We start from the raw sequence: 27000 nt of genomic DNA, 5'->3' as shown, positions 1-27000 counted from the left end.
GCACAGATGAAGTCACCAGATGTTGATGGGGATTTTCCTCACTTTGTGGGCGTCTAGAATGGCCTTGGCAGAGTGGTATTCAAGGTTGTCTATAGTTATGACTTGTGTCTGGCAGGGAAAGTGTCTAAGGAGCTTTGCAGCTGTGCAGTGGAGTATTTTTCCTGGTAGTTACAGAATGCAGTGTTCCCCTCTGGTAGGAGCTGTCTGTGTGCCATGTAAGAATACCTGTACAGCAAGGAAATGTGTAGCATAATAAAATAACACCTTTGTTTATATGTGAGATACGTGAGAAGCCACAGTAATTCATGTGTAAGTGTCTTGAGCAGATACCTGTGGAGTGCCTCGGGCACGTTCCTGTAAGGTGAAACCTGAACCCGAGCATTCCCTTGAGTGGCTCATGGACCTGCAAACCCCTACGTGTTCATTGTGTGCTGCTTCTCTGCACATGTGGAATTGCACACTTCACTTTCCAGGTGCTCCCAGCAGTGGCATGGTCAGTGAACCAGAGATAGTGACGTTGTGAATGAGGGCTTTTTAAGGGATGTTGCTGTATGCAGGCTCTGCAGGGGAAAGCTGTTCCATGGGGCAATGCCAATCCTTGATAGTTGCATTCTGGTGAATTTATTTACCCCACAAGGCAACAAATGATATGGAAAGATACACGTGCGGCTTCAAAGGTACTGGGAAGTTGCAGATCAATATAAAAGTATCTGTGCTTGCTTCATTGTTTGAGTAAGCCATCTGTCAGTGGGTTGCCTAAGACCCCTGTACTGATGCAATATCTCCGCACAGCCTGAGCTTCCACCATGGGGCAAGAGCCTTCTGTGTTCTGTCTCCTGCAGCCACAGGGTGGTTCTGCTGCCCACATGGAAACACTGAATGGTTTGTGTTGGAAAAGCCCTCTAAGATCATGAAGTCAAACCATTCTTCCAGCACTGCCAAGGCCACCACTAATCCAATGTGCCACATCCACACAGCTTTTAAATCCCTCCAGGGATGGGGACTCCACCACTGCCCTGGACAGTGCCAGGCAGCCTGTGCCAAGGCTGGACAACCCTTTCCATGAAAGAATTTTCCCCAGTATCCAACCTGAGCCTCCCCTGGCACATCTTGATGCCATTTCCTCTTGTCCTGTCCCTGTTCCCTGGGAGCAGATCCCAATGCTCCCTGGCTACCCCCTCCTGTCAGGGAGTTGTGCAGAGCTAGAAGGTCCCCCCTGAGCCTCCTTTTCTCCATGCTGGATTCCCCCAGCTCCCTCAGCCACTCTTGGTGCTCCAGTTCCTTCCCCAGCTCTGGTCCCTTCCCTGGACACACTCCAGCCTCTCAGTGTCTTTCTCATTGAGCGGGTCCCAGAACTGCCTCCAGGATTGCAGGTGCCTCAGCAGAGCCAGTACAGGGGATGGGCACTGCTCTGGTCCTGCTGGTCACACTATGGCTGATACAAGCCAGGTGCCCTTGGCCTTGCCCACCTGAGCACACCTTGGCTCATGTTCAGCTGCTTTCACCAGCACTCCCAGGGCCTTTCCCAGGTTTCCAGCTGCTCTGGCCCAGCATGGAGCACTGCCTGGGGTGACCCCAGTTTGGGACTCAGCACTCTGTCTGGTTGAATAGACCATTGGCTCCAGCCCATATACAAGTTCAGAAGTCCCCCTGCTCCCCAGTTGCCCTGCATGGGGAAGCTGTCTAATTACTTTTGGTGTTTTCTGTGCTACTTGTGCATGCTGGGCCTTCAGCTGGTCTGCTTGTTCCCCAGGGGTTGCATGAGAGCCCCTGCCCTCCCCTCTGTTAAAGGAGAGGCTGTGTGTGATTGTGCCTTCCCCACACTGCTCAGGAAGGGGTTGATGCTGCTTCTGGCTCACTCCTTTGTCTAGTAAAGGCTTTTTTCTTTCTGGGATAAGTGGTTGTGTTGTCCTGTGTTGTCATGTGTCTGTTCCCCCCACTCTGTCACTGTGAGCCTCTTGTCCCATGCCAGGCCATTCCTGCAGTTGGTGTGTCAGCTGGAGCTGTGGGCTCCAGCACGGGCGGCACATGGACCCGTACTTGTATGTGCCAGGAGGGAGAGCGAGCAGGGGTTTATTTTTATATGTGACGCTCGTGCTTTGCTACCTCTTCCTTATAAGAACCCAGGGGTTGGCGCTTTGTGAACCTGTCAGAGTTACTGACCAGGAGAAATGTCCAGGACACTTTACACTGTGTAGTTGCCTTCCGTGTGGTGGTTTTATTCTTAGTCAGCAGTGCTGTGATTTTGCTTTGTATGCAAGGACAGAAGAGCCAGTATCCCATCCTTCGCTCTCTCCGTGTTTGCAGTCACTTGAATCTGAGACATTTGGTCTTTCTGGGTGGCACTTTGGCACATTTTTGGCGCTGTGATATGTGGATGTGTGCCTTGTGCATTTGCAGGTGGGTACCAAATGGAGTTGGTGGCTGACTTCCATCTTCTGAATTCTGGCAACCAAGTTTAGATCATAAGAAAGGACTGCCCAAGGTTGTTGCTCTCCGATGAAAGGAATGCCTTTGTGGGGTTGCATCGCCTTTGTGTGAGCTTCAATTAAAGAGCAAGCTGTGAATTACTGCTTTTAAATGCACATTTCTCCTTCTGAAGACACAGCTGTTGATGAATTCAGCTTGTGTGTGGCTGTTGTGGATAGCACAACTGTGATCCAGTATTATGGATGTTTTCTTTTGATAGGAATCTGGTGAGGTACATGCAAAATATGTACAGCCCTTGGGCTCTTGGCAGGGGGCCACTGGGACTGTCAGTGATATCTGGGTGCTTCTGATCTCATCCGGAAAGTCTGAGCTGCTCTCATGGTTCGTGTTCCCATGTCTGTGTCATATGGAGATGAAATGCAACCTGAAGGTTCTGCACTAATGGGCTCACTCTGGTGCGGTCTGTGCTCAGTGGTGGCACTGGGGACTAAGGGCCATTTCCCAACAGCCGGTGCCTGTGGGGGTCCTTGTGGTGTTTCGGGTTGTCTGAACTGGTTCTTCTCTCCCCTGTGGCTTTTTGCTGCTGCTGTCCCGACAGTCCCAGTACAGAACTTCACCCCACATTGCTGTGAGACCATACAGGAGCAATTTGGCAGGACACAGACAGTTTTCTTAGGAAGAAAAGAGAGAGCAACATTAGCTGTGAAAGTGGAACAGGCATTGGGGTTTCAGGGTGGATTTTGCAGTCTTGGGACTTTATGACTACAAACCATAAGGATTCTATCGACTCTGTTGCCTAAGCCAGTTGTGTGTCTGTGCTATGTTGGGTGTCTTCACCAAGTGTTACATCTGTCTTGTGCTTGGCTTATTGCTCATTTGGGCTTCCAAAGCCAGTTTAAGGGACTCCTTCAGAATCCAAAGCTGGCCTCAGTGCAGATGCTGGCTTGCCCAGGAGCCAGGGTCCCTTCTTTGCCTGCACCACATGGCAGGTTTGTTTAGAAATCTGGGAGCTGCCACTTTGAAAGAGACTTTTCCATCGATAGCAAGTTCTGGTTTTCCAATGATAATGTGCTTTAGCAGGAGGAGGTTAAACTCAAATGATCCACTTTTCCCTGTATGTGGCTGAAGCTCAGACACAGTGTCCGGCCCTATGGTACCCAGTACTGCTGCATATGGAGTATGGCATGGGATGCTGGGATCCCTGTCTCTGTGGGTATGGAGTGTGGCACACGGCACACGGATCCCTGGGATCCCTGCATCGCTGTGTGTGGAGCGTGTCCTGGAGCCCTGGGATCGCTGATCCCTGTGTGCTGAGCGCTGGGATCCCTGCCCATGTTCCCAATGCCCTCTAGTGGCTCTTGCCGCTGTGCTGCGGTTCCATAGGGCACGGCCAGCAGCTCCAGTCAAACAGCAAACATCCTTTTGTTTAGAAAGGAAAATACCTTTTGTGTATTTTTTGCTGGTTGCTTGTTAATTCCTCTTTATTTATCTGGGTTTAATCCCAACACTTCCTTTGGGAAAAAAGTTCTTGTGAATTCAAACACTAGATAGTAACTGGATATCTCATGGACCTTTAAATCCATAGGAATTTTCTGTGGGGATTTATTAAAGAATGTTTTGTTCCTTACATTAAAATGTGTATTTTCTTTCTCTCTAAACAAGCAGTAACTGGAAGGAGTGTGCTTGCCGATGTCGCTAGAACCAGACTTTGGTGCTTATCTATGTGCATTAATTGCTTTGAAGAAGTAATTTTTTTTAAGCAGTGGGAACAACACCTTTGAACTCATGTTCTCAAATAACTTTTTGAGGGAAAATTAGTATTTTGTAAGGGTCAGAGTCTCCCTCCCAGCTCCTTCCCTCCTCCAGTCTCCCACCGCAGCTGGCCCAGTTGAGGTGGTGTGGCTGGGCCGTGCTGAGGGCTGTGAGCCCCTGCCAAAGCCCCAGAGTGTCCTGGCCCGCAGGGACGTGGTGCAGGCTTTGGGCTGGCGCTGAGGACGCGTGGGTGGGTGTGTTATAGGTCTTCTGTGCACAGCTGTGCACAAGCTCTTCTCAGCAACAGCAGACAAGGTATTCCTTGAGGCTTTTTGGAAAATGAATGGCTGCAAGAACAGTTTCATAGAAGCAGGGTTTAAATTGAAGTATCGGGCTTTTTCCTTGGGAGGACCATGCATGCTGTGGAATGCATAAAATCTGTTAAAAGTCCAGTATGTTTTGTTTGCCTCTTTGTGGGGGCATGGGTCTGACTTCCATCCTCATCCTCATCCTCCCTCTGAGAAATACAGGGCAGGGGCTTGTGTGTACGAACATACTTGTGTATATTTGTTTTCTTTATTTTCGGGAACTCAAACTGCTTGAAAAGACACCAGATAAGTACATGCAACTGCAGAGTTTTCCCAGTGTTTGGACGGTTGTGTGCTTCCTGTATCTCCAGTCCCGGCACTGTAGCCAGCTGCCCGTTCGTGTGCTCGGCCTCCTTTCCTGGGAGAGCGGCGCTGGGCTCGCTGCAGGGCCCTCGTGCTCTCCCTCAGCCGGCTCTGGCAGGAGAAGGGCTGGAACGCCAAGGGCGGATGCCCTGGTGAGGGAGGTCGTGGCGTGTGGGGTCTCAGGGCCGCCCCGCATGGCGCGGAGGTGCGACGCCTCCCACCAGCACCAAACAACCCATGCTGGTTTGAACTGGGCCCCAAGGCTGCAGCCCTGAGTTACCTGCGGAGGAGCTGGCTGTGCCCGAGCAGCTGCTGGTGCTGCTGGTTAACCTCTGAACCTGCCCAGCAATGTTAAACTCAGCTTTTGCCTTTTTAAAGCGCCTTTTCCTCGAGCTGGGTGTCCCTGCTGTCTGAAGGGCTCTCCTGGGGGACCTGTCCCTGCTGGGGTCGCTGGAGCGCTCCCCCCGCTCCCATCCATGCAGCGCCTGGGGTGGCTTTGGGTCTTTGAACTGTCAGTGTGTGGAAAGAAAGAGCGCAGGTCCCAGGAGCCACCTTTGTCCAGGCTTGCTGAGTTGGCAGCCCAGGGCCAGGAAGGGGCTGCTCGGGGCTGTTATGCCGAGGGCAGCGTGCGGAGGGGGCCGACACCACCCTGCCTTGGAGCAGCGCACCCCTTTGAGCTGACCTGGAGCATTGAGCCGCTAGTGGTTCTTCGGGATAGCTCTCCTCTGCTTTAAAGGCCCTGTATGGATTGCTCCCTGCTCATGCTGTTTAACTTTATTTGATAGTGTTTCCAGCATGATTGTTGAAGGTTAAATATTGGCATGTGTTAAGGATGCCTTGGGGTGTATCAAGGACAAATAAGAGAAGGTTCCTTGGGGAATGGGTGTTTGGAAAGGAGAGTGTTGCTCTGGGAGGTGAGGTGGTCAGCGCTGCCTGGGCCTTTCTGTGAAGGCCAAAAGTGCATGCTTGGGGTCAGAAATTTATGATAATTTTAACTAGTGATGAATCAATTACTGAAAACAAATCCACGTCAGGAAATAAATTCAGAGGTAATGGCTTGGCTTTCATCACTGAGCACTTAAAAAGTGCTAATGATTTGAAAAGGCACAAGAAGAGATCTGAAAGGAAAATGGAAATATCAGATTTATTTTCAATTTTCATCTCCTTCGCTAGAATTAAATCTGAGAAACGAAGACAAATACTTGCACGTAAGGAGCATGGTAATGGCTCAGTGCCTTGTCAAGGAGAGGAACTTTGGTTTGCACCTACTGCTTGCTGCTGCTTTTGACTGGAATTTTGTGGCATGCGACTAGGCCAGAGAGTCTCTGGAGGAGCTGAGCAGCACAGGACAGACAAACCATTGTGAGTCACTAGCCCTGTGTTGGGTTAAATCCTGAGAGAACTTAGTTTAAGAAACTGCAGAAAAGTTTCTTTTCAGAAGCCTTGTTTCACAGTAAAAAGTGGTAAAGAGTGGTCTGTTATTTTCTTGTAAAAAACAAGTATCATGGCAGAGATTGGAAATCAAAAGGCGAATTCACTCCTTCATTTCCTGTTTTAGAGGGAGCATGTGCCTCTGCTTTATGCTGGAATCAGCCTGAACTGTTGCACAAGGTGTAGTTACCTGTCTTCAGCAGCAGGGAAATGGACTTGGCCTATTGAAAGGAAAATCCTTGGAGAAGCAATTTAAACTGGGAAATTACTCTTCAGAGAGCAGCATCTTCCTTAAATACATCTCAGTCTTTTTCTTGGCATCCAGCAATGGTTTTTGCTGGTTAATGGAAGTTATTCTGAGTTTTCTGGTGGAGGTATTTTCTGTTTCCCCTCAAAGGCCTGATAATACAGTTTTACATACCATCTTCTAATTTCATAATAATTTAACTTTTTAATAACTGGTTCAAAGAATGTATCATCTGTATTATATTCCTGCTTGCTACTAGGAGGATTCATATTTTCCTACTACAAGCTTCTCTATCTACACAGTAGTTGCATGTGATGTCTCTGTGACTCTAAAAAGAAGTTGCAGTAAATGCTTGAATTTTGTAAGTGAAGGAAATTACAAGACACAGTTAAAAAGGAGACCAGTCAACCTTGGGCTGTGTTTTGTGTAAAGAATTGATGAAAGACATTGCTAAACGCTGATTTTGGGGTGGTTGCATTTGTAGACAGCAGTGGAAGCATACAGAGCTCTCATGTCTCTCCTTTCTGCAGCTGCAGGGTGGTTGATGGAGTTATGATTCTCCCTGTACTGATGGTGATGGCATTCCCATCTCCGAGCTGGCAAGGTGAGTGTTGTGTGGGGTCAGAGTTTTCAGTGGGGTGTTTGCTAACTCTTCCCTGATTGCTCCAGGAAGGGCATTGGGTTTGGAAAGTGACTCCCATAACTGGTTTACACAGCTTCATGCACGTGAAGCTTTTCTGACATGCAGTGTGTTTACTGTTTGCCTCAGGAAAAGGGGAGTAGTATTTCCACTGCCATGGAAAGGCAGGAATGGTGCATTTGAAGATCTCTTGGATGTTTTGAGAGATGAGCTCCTGAAAGATGTTTACTCACTACTTCCCAAACAGCCTTTGGAAAACATTGAATAAAGGCTTGTAACTTGTAACAAGGGAGTAACTTGGTTTTCTCAGTTTTAAATTTTAACTTACTTGATCGAGGTCTTTTGTGTCTGCTGTGGTATGTCTTTGTCATGCTGAAATAGCTGAATTAGAATTGTTACCTCCTAGTTAGTGGTTCTTCAGCACTATCTGAAAACAATATCTCTTCCCTTAAGCAGATTTTATTATCTAATGATTTCGTTACCTCTAACTGAAGCTATTAAGACTGGGATGATGGGATGATGTTTTTTCCTCAACTCTTCCCTTTTACAGATGATGAACTGAAGCTCAAGATGGTCCCCTATGAATGTGTGTGTGAAGGCATGTCCTGTGGGAATGGGGATCGGTGCCAAGGCCAGCGATGCTTTGCTTCCCTGAGCATTAATGACGGGACTAAGGTTTACCAGAAAGGCTGCTTCCAGGTCTACGAACAGCGGAAAATGACGTGCAAAACGCCTCCGTCCCCCAACCAGGCTGTGGAGTGCTGCCAGGGACACCTGTGCAACATGAACATCACTGCGCAGCTGCCCTCTTCCAAAGGTGGCAGCTTAATTAATCGGCAGTGCATTTTGAGGAAGAATAGGGGCTTGGCTTTGATCTGCTGTGGTTGGAGAGAGATGGCTCCAGTGCTGGCTGAAGGAAGGGTTTTGTGGGTGCAGGACACCCTTGGTGCCCTGGTCCCCGCCCCCCGGAGCCTGCTGGCACACATCTGATGCCCATGGATTGACTGGTCCCTGTGGCTGGGGTAGTGAGGGGGTTGCAGTGTGTGGTTGGGGTCAGGGTGGAGGTACTGCCTGTGGGAAGTGGCTCAGTGCAGGTGGGGGTTGTGCTGTTCCACAGGGAGCGCATCCTCCGTGCCAGGTGTGTGCTCACACCTGGCTGTGCAAGGCCTTTCTGGCAGGCTGGGTGGGTACCGAGGTAAGGGTTGGTGTCAGTGCTAATGGGTTTAAAGACTTTCTCTGGGAACCTGCAAATTTATTGTTTTCTCTTTTTTCACACTTTTTCCCTTCCCCCTCTTTTCCAAGGGCAAACCTTTCAAGGAGAAGCTGCAGGTTACAGCATGGAAACACTAATCATCGTTATCCTAGCTCCTGTGGTAGTGTTGATAGTTTTTTCTGCAGTAGCTGTGCTGATCATACGGAGAATACAGAAAAACCACATGGAGAGGCTCAATTCCAGGGATGCAGAGTACGGCACAATCGAGGGGCTCATCGCCTCGAACGTGGGGGACAGCACGTTGGCAGTAAGTGACCCGTGTGCAGGGTGTGAGCTTTCCTCACTTCCAAACTCCCCTCTCTTCCTTCCATGTGGCCACATCACTAAGAGGACCTTTTGCTGCCAGGGGATGCCCCTTGGCCTCAGGACTTGAGTGGTGCCATTTCTGTGCTCCCAAAACTGTAGTATTAATGAATTTTAACCAAAAGATGGGTTTGGCAAGTGTAGGTCCTTTGACCTGGAGAATTCCTCTAAACTGTTCATGTTCTGGAAACAATTTCAGCACATCAAGACAGAGTGTGCCTGATTGTTGGGTGGGCTGCAGTAATGGGAGAGGTGAAGAACTGTGCTGCATGTTTGATGCCTGAAGGGTTGGAAAAGATGTGATGCTAGGTGAGAAAGAAAGAAAATACAGATAATTTTGACGTTTAAAACCCTCAGACCTGACTGCCATGATCCTGGTAGCAGGACTCTGGGATGACTGGGATATCAGTGACATTTTGTTGATAGAAGAGCAGTGGGAGTTCTAAGAAATGTGCAGTGCTTACTCAAAGCTCAGCTTTCAAAATAAGCTCTTGCTCACACGGTCTCTGGAAAATATAATGGGCTGGAAAGTGTTCCCTTTCTGCAGGCTGTCTGTCCCTTCCCCCTTCCCTTAGGTCAGAGCACAAATGTCCCAGCAGCTGTCCCTCACTTTATCTGAGCAGAGCAAGTAAAGCTTCATGCAGATGGAGTGTTTGTTTCTGAAGCAGTGCAGAGTTTTCTTCTCCTTGCATTGCTGAGATAAAATGTCCCCAACATTAAGAGGCTGGAAAACATTTTCTGTTTTGGTGCTGTCCGACCATAATGTGCTTTCACTGCAGGGTTGAAGAGTGGCCTATGTCCATTGATACTTTTTTTCCTTTTTTTTGATGCCTTTGGCTCTGTGTAATCAGCCCACAAGGCTTGACTCTGTGTTACTGGTTTAAAACAGCCAGTCTTGATGTATTCACCATGGCCCAGGCATGTGTGCAACTGATGACCTGTCCTTGAGCACTGACTTGCGGCTTTTATCAGCTCTTCTGTCTTACCTGTGCAAGATCATTTCAAGCCATTTGCAAACCTTTTGTACTTCTAGTTATTTAGTGTTACTTGGAAATGGTGATAAAACCACAAAGAATAAATCAAAATTCTGTTTCAAAGAGCTGGGAGGAGTTGGGAGCTGTGAGGGCTTGCTTGGTCTGGTGGAGCTGTCAGACCCTCAGCGATGGTGCCAGCGCCGCTGCTCTGCCTCTGAGTGTGGCTGATGCACAAAAAGTAAATGGTAGTTTCTGTGCCTAAACGTTCACCTAAACAGCAAGTCTTTTAGATCCCAGATTTTTCTTCTCCATTGTGTTTTAAGTCACTGGTTTTGTCACACATTAGATAAGTTTACATTTAGGATTAGTCTCTGCAGTGTAGCAAGTGCTTAAAACCCTAAGCTGCTTAGTGGGCATGGAAGGAGCTCTGTCCTCTTCAAATCTTGTTTTTACAGTTGCTGTAGATAAGTTTGGGGGTGGTTTTTTGTTTTTGTTTCTTTTTTTTGCCTCTGTTGCAAGCAGGAAGGAAAATGAGCCCCCAGTTCATGTTAAAAAGTAAGGTAGTCTCTGTCACTCCTAGATTTTTTTTTTTTGAGCACTCATTAAAAGGTTGTTAGAAGAGATGAGATTTCTGCTGCTGCTTTCTGATTCAAGGCCAGCAATGCAGTTTTCTGGAAATAATAGAAAGTTGATTATACTTAGGCTTTTTTATCCTATTTTCCTTGGTAAAGAAAAAGTACAGGAATAGTTGTTAATGCTTTGAACTAATACAAAAGTCCTGGCTGTAAAAGTAGCTGGCATTAGCATTTTACAAGGCTAATGGGATTTTAACATTCAATCAGGATCTCACTCATGTTTATTATAAGCGTTCTTAAGCAAAGTCTGCATTCTGTGTGCTAAAAATACCAGAAAGTGACAAAGCTTTTAAGAAAGATTTGTTACAGAAGTTTTTCTGGAATGTCAATGCCAGATCTTGTGTAGGTAAATACCTGCACTAAGCTTGAATAGTCTGGCCCAAAGTCTCCCATGTACCTGCCTCAGAGTGCATCCCAAGTGGCCCTAGGTGCAGGTAAGCAGCGGTGTGCCAGTGGTTGCCATGTCAGAAGCCAAGTGGGGCTTGCAGGAGCAGGACAGGGAGGATGGCTGCAGCCCCCTGCAGAGCCTCCTGCTCTGCTGCAGCTCTGCTCTGAGGGATCCGTGGTTCCATAAATCCAGGCTCAGCGTGGGTGAAGGGGGCTTGGGTGGCTGTGCACACCCATCTGCTGGCCCAGCCCTCCCAGAAGGGCTCAGTTTTGGGGTGCTCGCTTGCTCCAGCCCTAGTGTTCCCAGGGCCTGCCCACCTGCATAGGGATGAAGGTTTCAAGTACAGAAATCAAAGGAAGTTTAGTTATTTTTGAGGTGCTGAGATTATTGCCAGATACAGAAACTTTTGGGAGAGAACAGCTGATACTAACCTTATTTGTTTGAAAGAGGTACCAGAAAGAGAACGGAGAGGACATAAGGTAAGTGAAAGAAGAGTGAAGTGCTGAAAAAGGGTAGAATCTTAGGACAGAGGATAGCCTGTAGGCCAGGACTGGGCTTCCAGTTCACAGACATCTGTTGTCCTATTCCACTTACTAAACAAATAATGACTTACTAAACAAATGCTCTTTGACCCCGAGTGACCAAATGGCATCCCCAGAGCCACAGAGATACCCCCAAGCTTTAACCTAACCTGTCCTTTGTAAACAGGGAAAAATGGGGTTTCTCATGGGTTCTAAACTTCTGCGTTTCCTTCTGAACAGGATTTGTTGGACCATTCCTGCACATCTGGAAGTGGCTCTGGACTTCCTTTCTTGGTGCAAAGAACGGTGGCTCGCCAGATTACCCTTGTGGAATGTGTAGGTCAGTGTCTTCTGGGTGTTTAGTTTTTTGTAGGGCTTTAGTGTTAATTTTAAGGATTCATTAGATTTTTCTTCAGCGTATTTTTATTATTAATTGAGTAGTGTTGCATCTGAGTTTAGGAAGCATTTGGGTCAAAGGTACCTGGAGGCATTGACATTGAGCCAAAATACGGTCCTGGCACTGAAGAGGTGAGGAAGGCATGAGAATGATTGATTTTAATAAGAAAAAGGGCTAGAATATGTTCTGTGCTGCTGCTTTGGTGACTTGAATTTGGGGTGGGTTAACAGCTTCCTGTAAGTCCCGAGAAGATTTAACTCATCAGGGTGTTCAATCAAGCCCAGCTGCGACAGATGAACTTAGGAATTTGTAAGGACTGGGCCTACAGTTTAGCAGTGTTTCTTTGCTTTTGTCTCAGTGTTGTGTTGAGTAGGCACAGATGTTCACATCTGCCTGAAATCCAAGTGTGCATCCTCTGATGCTCTGCAGTTCCTCTTGATGAGGAGCTGTAGGATAAGACATACATGGTGACTGTACTTGTGGCATGTTTTTGTGTGCATACATGTGAGTGAGTGCGTGTGTCCTTGGAAAGAGGCCTGCTCCCAGGTTAGCTCAGGCTGGCACCATTTCTGGGGGCTCTGTGTGTTAGCCTTTAAGGCAGAAACAGATGAAAGTGCTTGTGCAGGAGGTGTCTCTGGAGTGACAGCACTGAGACCTCAGCCCTGGGTGTCTTTGTTCAGTGAACCTGCTGCTTGCTCCCATGAGCCTCTGAAGGACATGGAACAGCAGAGCAAGGAAGGGCAGAATTTGGGTGTTTGGAGTTGTCAGGTCTGGCACAATTCATGGCCCCATGCCTGAGGCCATCATATGTGGGCTGCACTGGAAATGGTAGCAGCCAGAACTGCTCTAGTGTGCCTTGTCCAAGATGGTGCTCAATACTTGATAATTTCATTCTCTTCTTCTAAGCTATTGGGTAAAAAGCTTGGCTTGCAGACAGTGTGTCCTGATTGCCACAGGACAGGGCTCGGTTCTGCTGGGGTTTGGTGGTTTTGTTAATCCTTTTTTTTTGTTTGTGGGTGGGTTTGGGTTTTTGTTTTCTTTAAATCATCATTTTGTGTTTCTGCAAGGGCTGATGATGTACTAGGAATGTAAAGCCTGTGTCCCCAGCATTACATTTCCTTCCTGTCGTCCTAGCTGCAGAATTCACAGCTTTGTGTTGTGCACACTGACCTTGCCATGTGCTGCCTAAGTCACTTCAGCTGCAAAAGCACTTTTATTGCTGGTTGTTGAATGGTGACACTTCCCAGTTCAAACCCTCTGTACTGCACTGGTGGGGAGAGATCCACACTCACAGGGCTTGCAGTCAAAACAAACAGGAGTAATGAGGGGTGCTGGAGCACAGTGTGACTCCAGCAGTAGGAAGCATGTGCAGGGGTGATCAGACCACACTGGTGTGATATCTGGTTCATGACAATCGAGTTCTGCTTGGTGAAGGCAGCTGTTGTTGACAGCTTCTCCTGTGTTGTTTCCCCTGCCAGGAAAGGGCCGTTATGGAGAAGTTTGGAGGGGTCAGTGGCAAGGAGAAAATGTTGCTGTGAAGATCTTCTCTTCTAGGGATGAAAAGTCCTGGTTCAGGGAAACGGAGCTGTACAACACTGTATTGCTGCGGCATGAGAATATTTTAGGTAAGTAGGACAAGCACATTCAGTATCCTGGTGTGTCAGGTGTAAAGGTGAGTTACCTGCACAGGTCACTTGTGAAGAACTGCATGCTCACCAGGCATCTCACAGTCTCTAGGTTCTTGTGTTGTGATAAATAGCTGAAGGGAAATTTTCAGGGAGAGACTTCCGGGGGGGCTGAGTCTCAAATGGGGAATGTGTCATAGCAGCTGTGACTTGTTGCTTTGCAATATTCCAGCAGGAAGCAGTTAATCAGCCAGATGAATCAGGTGTTGGCAGCTGAGCACACAGAAAACAGTGGAGGTGCCACAGACCCCTGTGGGAGGGACTGGCTCTTGCAGCTCTCACTGCAGAGTCCTGCGTGGTGTGTCAGGGGAAGTTCTGGTGGATCTGTGTTTGGCTGTAATCTCAGTTTCCCTGCAGAAATGGAGGGAGAAAAGGTGGGGAGGAGTTTATAATGAGATTTAAGGATTTGAATACTTTTCCTTATGACTGAGTAAAGTGCAATATGAATCCAGTATTCTCTTTTGTTTGACTGTTCTGCTCAGGGTGAGCGAGCACTCAGGGTGAGTAAGGTCCTTTGATGTTTAAATTTCAGCTATAGCTGCATGATGTATCTTGTTTCCCTGTAAATATGGAAGTAAATGAACCTTGTGCATCACTCATACTTCATGTGCTCAATTCTAAGAACCGGGAAAATGGCTTTGTTATGTTGGGCCTTGGCTGAGATCTAAGCAGCCCTTTGATTCCTAATAGACATGCCCTTCTGTCACCAGTGTGCCACCTCTGCAAATAAAAGCAGCAGCACATTTTCTGAGTGGTGACACTGCCTCACCCAAAATCTGTCTTCAATCAGTTTTCCTTCAGCTTCTTATTCTTGCTTCCTGTCAGAGAATGTTCCCTGGCTCTGTAGCTCACCCTGCTAGACATTTGTCTGTTTCCTGAAGCAGTTCCTTTGTTACTACAAAAAATAATTTGGTGGCCTCCTGAAATGTGAATTATTGAACTTCCCTTCCTGAGAGAGTAAGTGGCTTGGCTGAAATTACACTGCACAATTCCCTTGGTGCTCTGCCTGTGTTTAGTCTTTCTTGATAACTGTCAAATTTGTTGGCTATTTTAGAGACTTTTTTAGATGCAATATTAAACAATATCACAGATTACAGAAATGTCACATTGTGCACAAGTCTGACTTTAGGGGAGAAAGCAGTGGGTGTTCTTTCTGACAAATGTATGTGAGCTTTTAACAATCGTGGTTTGTTCCTTTGACTTGGGAATAAAACTTCTGTTGTTCCCAGCTAAAGGTGTTGATGTCACTATGTGGATATATGCAGAGGTGACAGGAAGGGAGCTTTCCTGAATTTGGGGTTCAGTTTTAAGATATGACATTTTTGAAGGCAGTTCTTGAGGTTCATGGGTTTTGAACAGAAAACTTTCCCTGTTTCTTCGTAGAAGATCATTGTGGTTAGACTACACATTTAACCCTTTTCTGAGCAGACTGCACTGGCTGCCTGTGGGCTCTAAAAATGGAAATGGTTGTTAATGGCTTGATGTTTGTGAGGTGTTGCTGCTTTCCAGTGTGACCCTCTCAACTGGGCAGCAGCAAATGTGCTACAGACTTGGGGTGTTTCTGTTTGACTGGGAACTTCCCCACCCCCCTCAAAAAGAGGGAAAAATAAAAATATTTTTAAAGTGTGTGGTCCTAACAAGTAGTTGTTCGGTGCGACTGACAATACATAAATGGGTTCTTGTGAATAGATGGGAGTTAGATTTCCAGCATTTGTTGGCTTTGTTTTCATCACAGTGGTACCTGCAGTTGTCTGCAGTGCATTTGTAATTAAACAAGTCTGCATTGCAAGAGGGGCCAGCAGTATTGATGCACAGTATCGCAGAGCATTCAGAGCTGGAAGGGACCTGCAAGGGTCAGCAAGTCCAGCTCTGAAGTGGGTGGCCTGTATGGGGGTCAACCCCACAACCTTGGCGTTATCAGCACCCTGCTCTAACCAGCTGAGCTGCTTTTTTCAGGGAGTCTTGAAGGATCTCTGTCAATTTATTTTCTTGTTTCTCCTTCTCTCGCTCTAGGTTTTATTGCATCTGATATGACTTCCAGGAACTCCAGCACGCAGCTGTGGCTGATCACGCACTACCACGAGATGGGCTCTCTGTACGACTACCTGCAGCTGACCACGCTGGACACGGTGAGCTGCCTTCGCATCGTGCTGTCCATCGCCAGCGGCCTGGCGCACCTGCACATCGAGATCTTCGGCACGCAGGGCAAGCCGGCCATCTCGCACCGCGACCTCAAGAGCAAGAACATCCTCGTCAAGAAGAACGGGCAGTGCTGCATCGCCGACCTGGGTGAGCGCAGCTCCCTGCTCGTGCAGAGATCGAGGCTGTTGGGTGGCTGCAGCTGCAGGACCTTGCAGTGGCCCCGCAGTGGCCCCGCAGTGGCCCCGCAGTGGCCCCGCAGTGGCCCCGCAGTGGCCCCGCAGTGGCCCCGCAGTGGCCCCGCAGTGGCCCCGCAGTGGCCCCGCAGTGGCCCCGCGCTGCCTCTCCCTGCGCTGGTGCTTCCCGCGGCGGCCGCCAGGTGGCGCCTGCAGCCCAACCACTCTCTTTGGGAGTTTTGGGTTTCCATGGTTAAATCCCATTCCCGGATCCCAGAGGATGCAGGGATTAGACTTCCTTTCTGAGATAATGTGTGTCCTCCCACAGTCAGTCTGAGCCATGTGCTCGCTGTCCTAGTGCCGTAGCTCTGTCCAGCTTGAGTCGTGCAGATCATTCTGTGAGCCCAGGAGTGGGTTCCCTCAGACCAGCTGGTTTGAAGCCTGATGTGCAGGTGCTGAGGAGCAGTTGCAGCAGTGTGGCTTGTTCACACCTTGGAGGGATGTCTGACAGTAACTTTTTTTTCTTTCCTCTGAAGACGAGGGAGAAAATAGTGGTAGAACAGTATTGGGGCACCATTGCCTAGGCAAAAAGTATATCAGGAGATGGGAATTTTTAGCATAATAATTCTACTGCATAGTTTCTATCACTTGTGCCTGAGGGACTGGAGATACACACAGGGAAAACATGAAAGCCACATACCTGGGTCTCTGGAAATTTGCCATGGGAATAGTAACAAATGGAGCAGTAAGTTGAAAATATAAAGCTTCAGAGACTGGCTTTTAAATAAATTTGTACTTGACTCTGAGGAGGGACAGCACATCCTGGCATTGATTGATATGGCACTGGCACAGTGAAATCTACTACACTATTTATCTAGAGGCTTCAGATGTTTGAGAGATTTTTCCAGGAGGGCACAGCAGTAAACACTTCTGATTAGTTTTTATGGTGGTTAAATAGCTGTTTTTTAAAATGTGAACTGTTCAGACATGTATCTGTCACATTCTTCCTATGTTCCTCCTCTGTAAGGGAAATTCACCAAACAATTTGTTGCTTCTGGCATGTATTCATGCCCTTTCTTCTGTGAGGCTCTGTCTTATTTCCGTCCTCTGGTCTCTTCCTCTCAGCCTCAGGATCTGGAGCTGAGAGCTGCTCTGGCCCATGGCACTCCCAGGATCAGGAGCTGCAGTACCAGCACTGGCTGGATCAGATATGCTCTGGCTAAGCAGAAGCTGTGTGACAAAGTCCAGGAATGGGTGTCATTCCTGCTCAGTCTGTCAGCTGTGGAAAAGTTCTGCCTTTGTCCTTCTAAAGCAGTGCACGTGCCTGGTGCTGAGTTGAGCAACTCTGTGGGACAGCACGCAGTGCTGTGGCAGAGCAGCAGCTACTCCAGTGTGCTGGAAGGGTCTTGTAAAACCAGCTCGTGCCTTTTTATGAATTGGTATCTTCAGACAAGAGCTGCTCTGCCAGGGACTCAGTGCCCCTCAGTTAATTCCCTGGGGGAAAGAGACCCTGGAGTAGAGCAGGATCTGCTTCTCAGCTCCCAAACAGCTTGGATGCCTCTGTGATGGAAACCAGGTTACAACACTCTGTCCCCTGACCTCATTGCCCCACCTCCTTGGTGTGTAATGTGTGGGATGCTGACTTGCCTCCCTCAGTTGTAAACCTTTGACCTCTTGGCCTGTGGAATCTGTTTTGCCCAGTTTGGATGAACTATTACAATTTTTATCAAAGTGTTCTCTGAGGTCTTGACGTTTTCGGAGTTGCCAGGAAATGTGGTTTCTAACCTTTGTTTGCAGTTGAAAGCTTTTTTAAAAGAAAAATTATAATCCATACATACTGTATAATATAATGTAATATGAATTTAAAATAGTACATTAAACTGTAAGTGTGTGTGTGAATATTTGACAAAAGTGCTTGGATCTGGGAGCAGACTTCTTATCAGTCTGGGGTCATAAGATGGTACATAAGGTGTCCCCAAGAAGGGTGGGGACAAGCATTTTAGCAGTGCTTGTTGTGATAGGCCAAAGGGAGGTGGATTGAAGCTGAAAGAGGGTCAATTTGCATTAAATATAAGAAGTGTTTGACCATGAGGGTGAGGAGGCCCTGGCACAGGGAGCCCAGAGAAGCTGTGGCTGCCCCTGGATCCCTGGCAGTGTCCCAGGCCAGGTTGGACAGGGCTTGGAGCACCCTGGGCTAGTGGAAGGTGTCCCTGCCCATGGCAGGGGTGGGATGGGATGAACTTTAAGATCCCTTCCAACCCAAAGCATTCTGTGATTCTGTGATCTTTCTAGAGGTGCCATAAGCATTTTCTTGTCAGCTTGAAATATCTTGAAGTGCATTTGAATTGTAGAAAAGTGTTTTCCAAATTTTTGTTACAGTGAAGGACAGACTGTTCTTTGGAAAAAAAGAAAATGAATGATCTGGTGATGGGTTAGTTTTTGTGGGACTGAGGTAAAAAGCCTTTTAAGGTTCACCTAAAATAAACTCCTGTTAAATGTAAATAGTGTATGTCATTCTCAGAAGATTTGTTGAGGAAATTAGGGAGAGTTTGCATCACTCTCTCTGTCGCTTGGCTCTGCCATGCACCCACTGCTGCTCAATTTGCAGTGCTCTTTGTTTACTGTGGCCAAATGAGTGCTCTCTGTGTTTCCAAATTTACGGTAATTTAGTCCTTCACGTAATGTTCTCTGCTTAAATGTTTAGTAATTAGTAGAAGCCAGGTAGAGTGGTTTTGTCTGACTCATTTTAGACCTGCTTGAGGATGTTTATTTTTCAAGCTGGTGCAAATACGATGTTTTTTATTTTCCAGCTTTATTTTTGTAACTTGTGTGTATCCTTCGTGCAGTGTTTTTCTTCTCCCTTCCCCACAGTTCGGGTGTATCCACCTACCCAAAAGGTCTATAAATAAATTTGAATGCCGTGTAAAATTGTTTTCTTCTAAGCAGCAGCTGTTTGGCCTCTGCGTATCTGTGCCCGGAGTGCTGGGGACATCCAGTGGCTGCAAAACACTCCATGACAATGTTTTGCAAGAGTGCAATAAAATGCTTGGTGGTAATCCCGTAGGAGATAATGGGCCAGTCTGTAGCCTCAGGGGCTGGTTTTGCTGGCAAGTTTGGAGCTGACCTCATTGGTCTTTGGCCAGTTAGGCCCTTGGCTCCTTCTCTTCCAGAAACCATCTGATGGGGTTGCTGCTCCCGGGGACCTTTAAGCTTGTGCTGCTATGGTTGAAGGGGACTTCACAGTGACTTCTTTTTTCTGTCCTTCAGGCCTTGCAGTTATGCATTCCCAAAGCACAAACCAGTTGGATGTGGGGAACAATCCCCGTGTGGGCACCAAGCGCTACATGGCTCCAGAAGTCTTGGATGAAACGATCCAGGCAGACTGCTTTGACTCCTACAAGCGGGTGGACATCTGGGCCTTTGGGCTGGTCCTTTGGGAAGTGGCCAGGCGCATGGTTAGCAATGGTAAGTGCTTGGGACTCCTTCCCTTGGCTCTAGGAGAGGCTGAGGAAGTGCATGGCAAAGCACCTGCCACCAAAATGCACGGGAACATGCTGGGCCTCCACAATAGTGTGATTCCTGATACGTTGAGGAAGCTGTTGGTGTGTTGGGTACAGTGGCTGAATCCTGTTGTCATTTCTGTTAAGGCAGAGAAGAGAGTGAGTCCCCTGCTCATTCTTAGCCCTGGTGAGACCTCATTCATACCAAAAAGCTAAGTTAAAATTTTAGATCACAAAGTCTCCATCCTTCTTCCTTGTGTCATTAAACCCTAGTGAATATTTGTAGGTGGCTGTTTCTCGTGACAAATCCTAAAGGACAGAAAGAAAATACATGGGAAGTGCAGAAGGTATCAGAATTCAGGACTGCTTTTGGTTTACTGAGTTAGATGCACTCCCAAGGTAGGGTTTGGTCCAAGTGCAGTTGTGCTTGGGAAGGGTGTCCCTGCCATCCTGTCTGGAGCACAGGGTCACTTCCTCTCTCCTTGGCCAGGGTGCTTGAATTTCAGAACCTTTCAGCTGGGTATCTCTTGGTGTGATTCCTGCTCAGTTCAGAAGTCCTCTCTGACTTGTAGATCTCAGGCTGTGCTCTCTGGACCTAAGTGGGCAGGAGAAGACAGAGGATGCTCTTCAGGCATTTCTGCAGATCCTGACAGGGTTGTTCATGGCCACGTCTTTAGATATGAGAAATTGCAGATTGTCACAGCCATTTGTTTAATCTATTGTGTTTGAGCTCTTCCCACTAAGTCCAAATGTGCTGAAGGTGTACATGGCTAATTAGAGGAAGAAGGAAAGATGGTGAATGTGCAGTGTTAATGTTTCTGAGAGCGTTTGTTGGCACAGGTGTGTTGTAGGCAGCTATGAAGACTTGCACAGTGTTTGGGGCCTGCTGGGTTGCATCACATCAGTGTGAGTGCCTGTGTAATTTCAGCTGGAGCTTTGGTGTTCTGTGCAGTTTTATACCCTGCACTGCCTTGGCAGTCTGTGAGCAGCCTCGGGTATCGGTGGCCGTGGAGCGATGGGCTGGCTGGGCAGGGCTTGGTGGATTCCTGGTGCCACAGGGGATGCTGGTGCGGCGGGGAGGGAGGGCAGGGCCGGCCCCCAGCCGAGGGACTGCACCCACAGAGCGGGGCAGGGACCAGCAGGGCTCCTGCAGTGTGCCACTGGGCACAGGCACAGTACTGGTGCTGTACACTGGCATTGCTGCAGCTCACAGAGGCTTTACCTGAGCTGCTCTTGAACGAACGAGGGTGGATGGTGCTGGCAGCTTCACCAGGCTGGTGTGGAGCTCAGGGGACTGCAGGCCTACCTGCTTATAAGTGAATGCTCTGGGGATTTGATTCTGACTGAGCTCAGTGCCACCATGGAGACACTTAGGGTGATGCAGATCTGTCACTGCGTTGGTCATGTCAAGACAGTCTGAAGTTGCAGGCACTGGTGATACTAATTGCACAGAACCAGTTGCTCTGTACTCCTGGCTGTTGCTGTAAGTAATTCCATGCCCTTGTACTGGTTGGGATGGAGTAAACATCTTCCCTTGCCTCTGTGCATTGAGCTGTGTGGGAATCGTTGCTGGTCAGGTGGTCACTCTGATAACCCTGTTTGCTTTGCAGTGAGACTTTGGCATTGGGAGTGAGCCTGCAGAAGCAAGGGCGTGGTGGTGTGAAGGGGTGATGATGTCTTGGGGGACCAGAGGCACTCGTCAGCTCCCTGTGCTACAAACTTCTGCTGTTCTCCCGGGCTTGTGGACACTGGGCATCTCTTGTTCACCTGAGTCCTTCCAGTGACTCAGCCTGGTTTAGTACTTCAGCCCACAGAGACCTTGAAGTTCTTAAATTTTATTTAATTTAATTTTTTAAAAAAAAACTTACCCAATGAATCCTCCAGGTGACACAGAGGTTCTTGGTATTTTCTTGTTTAGTATGAGGAGGAAAATGTGATAGGTAGCTCCTTTGGCACAAACAAATACTTGTGTGTTGTCTGTGTGCTGTAGCAGGAGCCAGCCAGCATTTTCTCTGTACTGAAAATGTGATTTCGCTCCCCAAAGCAGTGTTTGACTCTCTTCAAGTAGAGCAGTGCTGGTTCTCTGGAGAGTGTCCTCTGCTCTTGGAATGCGCTGCCTTGGTTCAGTGCTTCCCTGGTGCCTGGCACTCACAGCTCAGATCCCTGGGAATTGTCGTGGTTGTTCCCAGGGTTGTGGTCTTGTTCAACAATGACAGTAACAGCAGAAGCTCAGAGGTGGTTCCTACTCAAAGTAACCCTGGCGTGTGGTCGTTGTTCCCTGTGCAAGGCTGGAGCTGTTGCTGTGCTCTGTGTCAGGTTGAGCAGTGAGATTTGTGCATGCACAGGGCAAGCTGGACTTAAAGTCAGCTAAGGGCCATGGACAGGCTCCGAGAGCTGGAGCCCCTCTGCTCTGGCCGGGCTGGGAGAGCTGGGAATGTTCAGCCTGGGGAAGGGAAGGCTCCAGGGAGAGCTCAGAGCCCCTTCCAGGGCCTGAAGGGGCTCCAGGAGAGCTGGAGAGGGACTGGGGACAAGGCATGGAGGGACAGGACACAGGGAATGGCTTCCCACTGCCAGAGGGCAGGGAGAGATGGGATATTGGGAAGGAATTCCTGGCTGTGAGGGTGAGGAGACCCTGGCACAGGGTGCCCAGAGCAGCTGTGGCTGCCCCTGGATCCCTGGAAGAGTCCAAGGCGAGGCTGGATGGGGCTTGGAGCACCCTGGGCTAGTGGAAGGTGTCCCTGCCCATGGCAAGGGATGGGATGGGCTTTAAAGTCCCTTTCCTCTCAAACCATGTGGGGAGTCTATGAAGTGACAAGGAGTAAAGGTAAGAAGCCACTGCAGTACGTGTGAATTGCAGGTGATTGGAGAGCAGAAAGCCAGTGGCCCCAGGAGAGCAGTAGGGCGTGCTGGAAATGACAGAAGTCACCTCCAAGCAGTGCAGAAAGCCCAGGCTGTGGGTTGTGCTGAAGGTGTCCCCAAGCCAGTGGGCAGCCCGTGCTCCCCGGGCAGTGGCCGAAGGCAGCGTGCCCCGGTCGGTGACGCTGTGTGGGCGCAGCGCTGTGGGACAGAGGGCGAGTGGCTCCCTGGCACCGCTGAGGGAGGGCTGCTGCGGAGCCAGCTGCCCCCGCGGGCCCGGCACGGCCGGCCTCGGCAGCTCCGAGGATTCCACAGGCACTACTGGGGTAAAGGCCAGACCCGCTTCCTTTGTCTGCAGTACTGCCTGTCTCCTCTGGAGCAGCCAGTTATGTGCACTGTGCTTGGGAAAGACCACATGAAAACAGTGAATGAGAGCCAGACGCTCTCTGCAGTGGTAAAGTTCACGTGTAACGTCCTCGTGGCCCTGGCAGTGCCTTCAGAGCTGTCTGACGTAGCTGGAGCTGGGCATTTGGCTCGTGCAAAGCCCCGGCTTTACCTGCAGGACGGGCTCTGTTGGTGAGGACTCACAGTAAACTGGGTTCTGGGCTGAGGCAGGAGAAGGGTGAAGCTAGGAATTCAGGCCAGGTGATGTTGCAATGCAATGAAATGCAATGGGGAATTGCTCTGAGCAGGAGGGTGGGTGGTGCTGCTGTATGCAGCATGTGTAATTTGTCTGTCCATGTCGGAATAGCACTGGGCAAACTCTGCAGGCTGCCTGGTGCTTCTGATGGGCTTGCTTGGGTAGCCAGGTCTCCAAATTACCCTATTCAAACAAATTCAAACAAATTCCCTTTGTTTTCCAAGGCACTTGTAATCTCCTGAAGACTCTTTCCCTTTTTGACTAATCATCGCAGACAGCGGTTTACAGATTTTTGCAGATTATGCATAGGAATATCTGTGGAACTTTGATCTTCATCTCCGATGGAACACGAAAACTAAAATTCAACTGCTGTAGGAAAGATTGAGAACCTCGTTTCAGCTTCAGGCTATCCAAAGCAGCAGAGATTCTCCTGGGTTTCACGTGTGGCTGTGGGATTTCGGTCTGTTGGTCCCAGCTGTCAGCAGCAGCCGTTTGATGTTCCTGCTGGACACAGAGGGCCTCATCAGCTTCAGCTTTTTCCACGCTGCTGACCCAGATGCCTGTCTTTGAACACCAGTTTGTAAATTGGCTTCCTGAGAAAGTTGGGCTCCCTGTAGATGGTTTGTGGGCCTGATCCAATGAGGAAGCAGAGAGGTGCACGTGTGTCTTGGGGAGCAGGCAGAGGGGCTCCAGCCTGGCAGCGTTCCGTGAGCAGGGTGACGGGCTGGGGGAGCACACACACACAAACTCCTGTTTCAGTGCCAAACCCTAGGAGATGGCCAGGTTGGTGGTGTTAAGACCAGGCTGGATGGGGCTTGGAGCAACCTGGTCTAGTGGAAGGTGTCCTTGCCCATTGCAGGGGTGGAATGAGTTGAGCTGTAAGGTCCCTCCCAACCCAGACCAGTCTGTGATTTTATGAAGATGCATTCAGCTCCTGGGTACCATGGGCTCTCTGGTGTTTGGCTTTGTGATGGCATGTGGTGCCAGTTACCCTGGGGATTTTACTGTTCTCATAACAAGGAATGAAATGCTTTGAAGCACCAGCTTGAGGGTCTGTGGATGCTGACATGCTTACTGGACTCTTTCAGGAATTATGAAAGCACCAAAGTGTGTGTTGAACCTGCTAGAACCACCAGTGCAGACCTTACATTTTTCCATTTGCTGGTAGGAGTCCCAGTTTGTGGTAGGCAGGAGAGCTGCATGTGTTACAAAACATGGCCTTTTGGCAAGGGATTTACTTCTCATCCTTTCAGCTCCAGCATCTGCAAAATGCATATATAGCTCATACTCAGACTTGCAATACGAGCCAATTAATTAGCATTTTGGGTAGAAAAAGCTGTTCCTGGGGCAGTGAGTGCTGTTCTGTTGTTCAGAGGCTGCGTGACAGTGTAGGATTGACTTCTGAAGGATTTTTGTGCCTCTTGGGTGGGTTATCTGTTCCCTCTGTCCCTGCAGAAATGCTGTTCACTTGCACAGTCATGGAGTAATGTCTGTTTGTGTCTCACCAGGTATCGTGGAAGACTACAAACCACCCTTTTATGACTTGGTTCCGAACGATCCCAGTTTTGAAGACATGAGGAAAGTGGTCTGTGTGGATCAGCAGAGGCCCAACATTCCCAACAGATGGTTCTCAGACCCGGTCAGTGTAGTACTGGGGGGCTGGAGCAGATAGGTGCTGGTCTTTCTTTGACATAGTCGTGGAAGCTTTTTCAGTTGTCACTTGCTGTGGAGATGATATCGATGGACCTCGTCAGCAGCATCACCTGTACAGGTGTTGGGATGTGCTGGCCTGGCCTTGGGGAGCACTGAGCACACTGATGACTGCCAGGTCTGAGCTGGTTACAGATCAGCCTTTTAGGAATGTGATTTAGCAAAATCTCTTACAGCTGCTTTTCCTGGGCGGTTGTCCTCCCTCCGAGAGGAAGTGAAGGGGTCGGAAGCTAGTCCAGGGCTTTCTAGGGCTTACAGCACACACAACAGAATGCTGGTCTCTCCTGCCTGCAAGACAGGGGCTGTTGTTCCTTTTGAAAGACTGATGCTCAAGTTTATTTTTCTTCATCAGTATCAGTCTGGCCTCTCCAGGCTGCCCAGCTGTTCTGTCCTTACCCCTGAAGCTGCGGAAGTTAGTTTGAAATCTGTAGGGCTGGGCAGGGCAGAGGGCCTGTCTCTGAGGGTCGGGTGCCAGCTGTGCCCTGTGCTGGGAGCCCAGCCAGTTAAACCTTGCTGGGCATGATGAAATCACAGGCAGAACTTCTGCACCTTCTCAGCTGCCTTCCAGGGTCTGCAGGAGCTGGTTTCATCTGTGTAGTGTTTTCTTAATTAGAAAAAACTCCCAACACTCAACTGTTTGAAGTTACACTAGCTGGTCACTCCAGTCAGCCCACAGGCCAGTTGTGTTCTTGGTTTACTCAAGTTATCAGACTTCAGGAGATTTTCAAAACATGAAAGCTCTGTATTTGATAGATGGCGGGAAACTCTGAAAATGGAGCATTCATTAGGCAGTAGAACCTCTCTGTGTGAGTGCTTGGCCCCAGCCCGTGCTTCCTTGGCTTATTTGTGGACTGACCTGCGTGTTGTGTGGTTTCTGTTCTTCCCCAGACGTTGACGTCCCTTGCCAAGCTGATGAAGGAGTGCTGGTACCAGAACCCATCAGCCAGACTGACAGCCCTGCGCATCAAAAAGACTTTGACCAAAATTGACAATTCCTTAGACAAACTGAAAGCTGACTGTTGACCCTCTCGTCGTGGTGCTCTCCTGACAGGAAGGCACTTGGCTGGCCCAGAGGGCTCTGGCCAGGCAGTTCATACCCCTGGTCCCCAGGGGCTGCTTGGAGCGGGAGTTCTGGGGAGCCGCTGGGGGGGCCGCGGGACGTCCGGACTGCTCGGAGCACACCTGGGCGAGCGCTGAGGACTCAGCTGGATGTGCTGTGGCTGAGGTAGTGGCCTGAAGGAAGACAGAGAAATCCTAAGACAAGATCAGGGCATTAAACAATGGCTTTGAACAGCTTTTTTCTTTTATTTTCTTTTCTTCTTTCTCTTTTTGTTTTTTTGGTTTTTTTTGTTTTCCTTTTTTTTCCCTTTTCTTCTTTCTTTTTTTTTTTTTTTTAAATTTTATTTTAATTCTCCTAATCACTCCCAGGGTGAACACATGGAAGTGGTAAATTTTAATCAGCAATATTGCCTGTGCTTCTCTTCTTTATTGCACTAGGAATTCTTTGCATTCCTTACTTGCACTGTCACTGTTAATTTTAACGACATGACTTGCCAAAAATATGATTGGCTGTATCCTGCATTGATCTCTGCCTGAGTAATAGGAAAAGAATTCGGTAAACTGAAAATGTAACTGTCAGACTTTAGCTGCATTTTACATGTGTACTGATGTTTACAATAATGCTGAACATTAGGAATTTCTTGTTTATCCAAAACTTGCAAATTATTTATTACTAGTGCACTTGCCAGTTTTTTAAACTGTAAAATAAGTGCATAAAGTTAAAGCTTATTTTTATGTGGCCTCTTTCATGATTTCTTACACAGACGTTTTTGTAACACCGTATAACCTGAAACATGAATTGTTTTCTGTATTATCATATTACAACTTGATAGTCACATTTTAAGTGCTTCACATTTGTAGGTGTGTGGTCTGTACCATATTTTCAGTTGGAATATGGAACGTATATATAGCCATTTCCCACAGGACCTTGCGTCTGGCATCTTACTGATCTGGGAAAGGAAAGCAATGGAGGAGTTAACTAGAATATTAGGTCATGAATGCTGTGGGGAAAATGCATTTTATTTCTTCTAAGCTATATAATATGCATTTAAACTCTGCCAGAAAAATAACTATTTTGTTTTAATCTACTTTTTCTATTTAGTAGTTATTTGTATAAATTAAATAGAATGTTTTCAAGTCAAAGCACAGAGTGTTTGAGTTGTGTTACTGCTGTCAGTGATCAGGTGCTGCCATGGGGACCCTGGGCTGTACCCGCAGGGTCCTGGTGGTGCTCCTGCCCCTCCAAGGTGCTGGGGCTCTAAAGGTGCAGCAGGGAGGTGCTGGGCTCTCCCTGGACGTGACACCGGCCCTGTCTGTGTCCTCCAGTTCCCTTCCAGGATCCCCACCTGCGGGGACGAGGTCAGCTCTGTTGGCAGCAAAGGGTTCCCTCTGCCTGGGCCTCTCCACACCTCTCCTTCCTTAGGCCAGTGGAGTGTCCAGGAAGTGGCAGTGCCCTCTCATCCTTGGAAAAGAGCCCCTTTGTTCGTAAGCTTGGAATTCCCCAGGTGATCTAAGGCTTAGGGCAGTGATCAGCCACTTGGACACGATTTCTCTCTGGGGTAAAACACTCCTC

At 48.4% G+C, this 27000-nt stretch overlaps 1 protein-coding gene across 4 annotated transcripts in view; it reads left to right on the top strand.

Annotated features, from left to right (window-relative positions):
* The window catches only part of ACVR1 (activin A receptor type 1), a 48353-nt gene extending 21783 nt beyond the window's left edge, over positions 1 to 26570 (top strand). For all 4 annotated transcript variants that reach the window (XM_082285337.1, XM_082285335.1, XM_082285334.1 and 1 more), the window contains 9 exons: positions 7062 to 7135; positions 7722 to 7988; positions 8474 to 8691; positions 11506 to 11605; positions 13141 to 13287; positions 15361 to 15636; positions 18930 to 19127; positions 24167 to 24297; positions 25257 to 26570. In XM_082285337.1, the coding sequence (XP_082141463.1) occupies positions 7084 to 7135; positions 7722 to 7988; positions 8474 to 8691; positions 11506 to 11605; positions 13141 to 13287; positions 15361 to 15636; positions 18930 to 19127; positions 24167 to 24297; positions 25257 to 25391 (1524 nt within the window). In that variant the 5' untranslated portion in view covers positions 7062 to 7083 and the 3' untranslated portion in view covers positions 25392 to 26570. The remainder of the gene's footprint in view (positions 1 to 7061; positions 7136 to 7721; positions 7989 to 8473; positions 8692 to 11505; positions 11606 to 13140; positions 13288 to 15360; positions 15637 to 18929; positions 19128 to 24166; positions 24298 to 25256) is intronic.
* The last annotated feature ends 430 nt before the right edge of the window (positions 26571 to 27000 follow it).

Source organism: Coloeus monedula, assembly GCF_965178545.1.
Source record: "Coloeus monedula genome assembly, chromosome: 7".
Taxonomy (NCBI): Eukaryota; Metazoa; Chordata; class Aves; order Passeriformes; family Corvidae; genus Coloeus; species Coloeus monedula.
This window is presented reverse-complemented; position numbering and strand designations above follow the sequence as displayed.